General features: G+C 47.3%; 1 protein-coding gene across 2 annotated transcripts in view; it reads right to left on the reverse strand.

Moving 5' to 3' along the window:
- Positions 1-479: 479 nt before the first annotated feature.
- Positions 480-6,334, reverse strand: part of LOC109938228 (actin-like protein 6B) — a 53,961-nt gene continuing 48,106 nt past the window's right edge. For both annotated transcript variants that reach the window (XM_048619978.1, XM_048619980.1), the window contains exons 12-14: positions 3,866-3,961; positions 2,552-2,638; positions 480-2,055 (exon numbers count right to left, since the gene is read on the reverse strand). In XM_048619978.1, the coding sequence (XP_048475935.1) occupies positions 1,975-2,055; positions 2,552-2,638; positions 3,866-3,961 (264 nt within the window). In that variant the 3' untranslated portion in view covers positions 480-1,974. The remainder of the gene's footprint in view (positions 2,056-2,551; positions 2,639-3,865; positions 3,962-6,334) is intronic.

Below are 6,334 nucleotides of genomic sequence, written 5' to 3' on the forward strand. Positions count from 1 at the left end.
TGATGGGCCAAAAAACCTGCTCCCACACTGTAGGGATTCTAGAACCAGTCCCCAGAGCTCCAAAACCCCTATCTATGTCTGAACCTCATCTCCCTCCCACCAATCCCCAAAGGCTGTGCCCAGCTTAAATGACATGTCCAATCCCTAAAGTGCATGCTTGACCTGAAAGGGTGCAATGGCGACCCTTGAACCCTGTAATAGGGAGCGGTGATGGCCTCGTGGTAGTATCGCTGGACTGTTAATCCAGAGACCCAAATCTGGGGACCTGGGTTTGAATCCTAACATGGCAGATGGTGGAATTTGAATTCAATTAAAAAAATCTGGAATTAAGAGTCCAATGATGACCATGAATCCATTGTCAATGTTGGAAAGTCTTATCTGGTTCACTAATGTCCTTTAGGGAAAGAAACTGCTGGCCTACATGTGACTCCAGACCCACAACAATGTGGATGACTCTTAACTGCCCTCTGGGCAATTAGAGATGGGCAATAAATGCTTATTGCCCTAGTCAGCGATGCCCTCACCCTGTGAATGAATAAAGGAAAAGAGTGCCTGGGCAGCAAGATCCCAGACTGAACCCTGGTGTCAGCCCAATTGGTTCCTGGCCCCCAAGTGGTCCTAAGACAAGGTATAGGAGTAGGAGTAGGCCATTCAGCTCATCAAGTCCTGGGCCGATCTGACAATCTTCAAGCCCACTTTTCTGCCTTTTCTTCATAACCATCTGTCCATTTCAGATTAAAAACTTACCTCAGCCTTGAATATACTCAACGACCCAACCTCCACAGTAAAGAATTCCATAAATTCACTCCTCTCTGAGAGAAGAAATTCCTCCTCATTTCTGTCCTAACTGGTGGCCCCTTGCTCTGAGATGATGGCCCGATGGAAGAGAGCAAACTGAGCGCTCAACTGGATAGGACATGAGAATCAGACAGCGAGGCCTCTCATGGTTGACAAGCTTGGGATGGGGAGGCTGAGGTAGATCCCCCAGCATGCCATGGTCGTATTCAACAGTGGAAGAGCCAGTGAGGGGCCTTAAGCCAGCAGCCATACACTGCCAAACCCCACCCCCTACAACCAGTCCCTAGCTAGTGAGTTACCAGTAGACAATCACAGCCTAGGTACCTGAGGGTCATGGGTGTCTGAATTCCGTAAAACTGCTGCTTCCTGCACCCACTTCCTAACCCTAATCCTTTGAAATAGAGCTCACAATGGAGGTAGGCCCGAAGCCCTATATTGAAGGCCTCGCCTCTGGATGCCCAGATGTAGGGTCTTTACTGGTTGAAGGAGCTGGTAGGGAGGGGGGGAATAAGGCTAAGATTAAGGAAGATGGCGGAAGAGAAACGTAAATAGAATATTTGAAGACGTTTAAGTTGGCAATCCTGCCTCTGCCTTATTTTTACACTGTGGTAAATCAGATCGTACTTTTTAAGACAACCCAGTAGTTTATTGGTCACCATTTTTATTCCCAATCTATGTGTTGATGAAATCTCAATTCTGCTAGCTGCTCTGGTCCCTGTCCCCTCAGATTATTAGTTTAAGCTTCCGATCATTAGGCCAGGAATGTGACCCACCCCTCGCTTCTCTCCCCCCAGCCCATTCCCAGAATGCGTCTGCTCTTCCTTTTGCAGCCACTGCTGTCAATTTACCCAGATCTGACGGGACAGAGAAGTTCAAGGAAGGTCCCGGCCTAGGAGGCTTCTCACACCTGGGAAATGGCCTGGCCTTATAATGGGGACCTCCACTGGGACTTGGCTCAGCCTCAGTGATCATCCTGTGGACTTTCTCTCCACTATCCCAGGTGGGGAGTGTCAAGCCAGGCCCATGAGCAGAGAAAGGTCAAGACCGGAGGGACAAGACAAATAAAAGGGAAAGCCTAGGCCTCAGGTGGGCCTGTTGGGAGAGGGAGCGCAGGCGAGAGGTTGGCTTTCAGGCAGATGTATGAGGCAGCTAATGAATGTCCTTCCTATTCGGTGCTCAGGGGCACTTCCTCTCCACACACTGTTTGCCCCCTTCCTCATATTCTTGTTTGGAGATCCACATCTGCTGGAAAGTGCCCTGTGTAAAGAAAGCTCAGCATCAGAGTGCTTAGCAACAAGAACAGGCCAATATTCCCAACAAGCATATCCCTTACTGAAACCTTGACCTCACCTTCCACATAACCCTAAATCCCATGTCCCCATTCCCCCAAATCAAACCTCTCCCCACATTCTTCAATTCCTCTGTCTCCCCATAACTCTCAATCCCTCCATCCCCCCTATATCTCTCAATCCCTCTGACTCCCATATCCCTCAATCCCTCCATCTCCCCATGTCCCTCTATCTCACAACACTCTAACTTTGCATGGTGCTCAATGTCTGAATTTTAATATCGTCTCCATCACAGGAAATCTATAACACAAATTAGAGAAAGAATCAAGTCAAATGTAAATGCTGACAATTTAATACCCAGACATATTAATCAGTTACTGATTACTGTGTTTTACAACACTTAGTATCAGACCCTGTAGCTGGGGGTCAATGTTCACAAGCTACCCGGTAACAGACAGACTCACCAGGGAGGCAAGGATCGAGCCACCAATCCAGGGGCTGAATCGCCGCTCCACTGTGCTATTATTGGCTATCAGCTTCAGCCGCATACTCTGATGGGGACAGAGGAAATGATTAAATGGAGGGAAAAGAAATAATTATTAAATCTGGTCCCCATTCCCAACTTAACGTTCTCCATCTCCCATTCTCACACTCACACATTCATTCTCTCCATCTTCCATTCACACACTCACTCACTCCGTCTCCCATTCCCTCATTCACTGCTCCATCTCATACAAATTCATAGAAGCCCTACAGTGTAGAGAGAGGCCATTTAGTATATCAATTTTGCACCAAACCTCCAAAGAGCAACTTATCCAGATCCAGCCTACCACCCTATCCCTGTAACCCCTGATTTACGATGGCTAATTGACCAACCCTGCACATCCCTGGATACTATGGGACAATTCAGCACTGCCAATCCACTAATCTTGATTCCCATTTTCCCCGTTCTATTCTGCAATTTCCTCTCTTTTCTCCCATTCCCACTCACCCTCTCTATTCACCCATTCTCAGTCTCTTTCCATCCCCATTCTCACTCTCTTTTCTTCCATTTCCACTATCTTCCCCCTCCATTCCCCCATTCCTACTCTCACCCTCCCCCCGCATTCCCACTCTCTGATTTCTGATGAAGGGTCTAGGCCCGAAACGTCAGCCTCTCTGCTCCTCTGATGCTGCTTGGCCTGCTGTGTTCATCCAGCCCTGCATCTTGTTGTCAAGGAACAGCTGCAGGTTCCTTCTGAGGTGCAGCTTGAAGTTTACAGATTTGCCAAATTTCCTCCTGGGGTGTATTTACAAAAGTAGGGCTGAGAGGGGACTGTTTTGTCACAGCCAAGGGTTGAGGCCTGAAGAGCCCAGGAGCTCTTGCCAAGTAATATTCTGTGCGCTGTAAAGATGCAACAGACTGTTTATCAAACAGAGCATTGTCACATGGACGATGAGCAATGCCACGGGAGGGCTGCAAACAAAGGAGGCAAACTTCAGGGAAATGGGGCAGGATGCCCGTTCGACTCTTTATGTAAGAAGGATTTTTTTGTTTAGAAAAGAGCAGACAGTGAATCGCTACTGGCAGCATACATTGACTGTGGCTGCCGTTTTATGTCCAGCTGTAGTCACTGGACTTTTAAACTTGCCCTTCTGTGAGGACTGCTCAGTTTCTACTGCACCCCACTCCGTCTCCTGCCATCGGAAAAGGGAGAGAGTGAACCCACTGCCATTTGTGCGGTGATGGTGGAAATCCTTCAACAAAAATACATTAATCTCCCTAACACAGTACTTACAGGAGGTGTTTTCTGTGAGAGCTCCCGATTTAGCCGGTCTGTGAAGCCTTGAAGTAAGGTGTTGCCCCCGGTGACAATCACACTGCCATACAAGCCCTGCCAAGAGACAACAGCGAGAGGTTACTGAAGGAACCACCTCCACATTATTTCTCTGACCCCATTCTTCCTCTTGCGAGGTGCTAAATAGTTCACTGGTCATGGATGAAACGCATGCTCAGCTACTAAGGAACAGGAGGCCAGGGACTGCAGGAGCCCTGACTGGTTTCTTGCATTCTTCTGCGCGTGTGTGAGAGGTGCAAGAAGTTTGAAGGACTGCAATAAATCTTCTGTTTTCAAGGAAAAAGGGAAACGCCCCAACTTGCTAGCTGCAGGTCAGCTAAAACTATGAGAAACCATTGTCAAGGATGGAATTAATTCTCACTTGGACAAGCAGGCAGTAAAAGAAGGGACAGGTCACGCAGGTTGGGCCTCTACACATTAAGAGTTTAGGAGAATGAGATGATCATATTGAAGTGTGAGGGGCTTGACCGGGTGGATGTTTCCCCACATGGAGGAATCTAGAACTGGCAGGTACAGCTTCAGTATAAGGGGTCACCCATTTAAGGAGATGAAGAGGAGCATTTTATAAAGTCATACAGCATGGAAACAGTCCCTTCAGCCCAACATGTCCATGCCAACCAGGTTTCCCAAACTAATCTCATCCCATTTGTCTGCGTTTGGCCCATATCCCTCTAAACGTTTTCTATACATGAACTTGTCCAAATGTCTTCTAACTGTACCCACATCTACCTCTTCCTCTGGCAGTTTATTCCACACAAGCACCACCCTGTGTGTGAGTCAATACAGTGTGGAGATTGAGGAACACAGCAGGTCAGAGGAGCAGAAAAGTCGACATTTCGGGTTTACACCCAACTTCAGGAGTCCTCTGCTCCTCTGATGCTGCCTGACCTGCTGTGTTCCTTCAGCTGCACACAGTATTGACTCTGACTCCAGCAACTGCAGTTCTTGCTATCTCCCACCCTCTGTGTGAAATAGTTGCCTGTAGGTCCCTTTTAAATCTTTCCCCTCTCCCCATAAACCTATGCCCTCTAGTTTTGGACTCCCTTACCCCATGGAAAAGACCTTTGCTGTTCACCTTCTCTATGACCCTCATGATTTTATAAACTTCAATAAGGTCACCCCTCAACCTCCTACACTCCAGTAGAAAAACGTCTCAGCCTATTCAGCCTCTCCTTATAACTCAAACCCTCCAATCACAGTAACATCCTTGTAATTCTCTTCTGCACTCTCTCAATTTAATAATATCCTTCCTACAGCATCTTGTGAATTGTTGGAATTCTTTAAAGCTGTGGAAACTGGATCACTGGGTGAAGTAGATTCTGGACAGGGAGTTATGGAGAATAGGCAGGTCTTATAGAATGGCAGAGCAGGTTAGAAGGAGCGAATAGTCTACTCCCGCTCCTATTTCTGATGATTTTTTTTAAATGAGACCGGGATAACTTGGTACAAAGCTGGCGAAGGGGTGAACTGTTTGTCTGACCTAACAGTTATATTCATTGGGAATCTTGAGCCCTGGTTGCTTTGAATTTTTTTGAATGTTCATATCCATTGAAGAGTCTGTCTGTCTTCAGGAGAGTGCACAGCGGGGTCATATTGGATAACTGGCAAAGGTTATCTTCTTGGCTTGTGTTTTGGTTTGTGGGGGAGGGGGAATGTTGGCCCAGGAGACTGGGGAGATCTCTCCTGATGTAAAGAAGCAGGCAGTCCTGTTTCTTGGAATATACTTCAAGGCCTTTCTGCGTCCTGAGGCTGTGAGCTGGGGTTGGGATTGATGTCTCATCCCAGTATTGGTGCAGGACAATCCAATGCTCCCTCAGGACTGTCACTAGGGACGTCAGCCTGGCTGACATGCTGCGGTCTCGAGGTGGGTTCCTGGTTCTAGGTGGGTGTTTCCCAAGACCCCAGAGGTTTCAAAATTAAAGGGCAGGTGACGGCCTACTGGTATTATCACAGGACTGTTAACCCAGAGACACAGGTAATGTTCTGGGGACCTTGGTTGAATCCCAACATGGCAGATGATGAAATTTGAATTCAATTTAAAAAATATGGAATTAAGAGTCTAATGATAACCATAAATCTACTGTTGATTATTGGAAAAAAAAACCCATCTGGTTCACTAATGTCCTTTAGGGAAGGAAGCTGCCATCCTTACCTGGTCTGGCCTACATGTGACTCCATCCCCACAATATGGTTGACTCTTAACTGTACAATTAGGAATGGGCAGTAAATACTGTCTAGCTAGCCACACACTCATCCCATGAATTAATCTTTTAAAAAGGTACTGCTGCAAAGAGACAACAAGGTGCAGGGCTGGATGAACACAGCAGGCCAAGCAGCATCATAGGAGCAGAGAGGCTGACGTTTCGGGCCTCGACCCTTCATCAGAAAAGCTTTTCTGATGAAGGGTCT

Source organism: Rhincodon typus, chromosome 45 (genome assembly GCF_021869965.1).
Source record: "Rhincodon typus isolate 14 chromosome 45, sRhiTyp1.1, whole genome shotgun sequence".
In the NCBI taxonomy this organism is placed as follows: Eukaryota; Metazoa; Chordata; class Chondrichthyes; order Orectolobiformes; family Rhincodontidae; genus Rhincodon; species Rhincodon typus.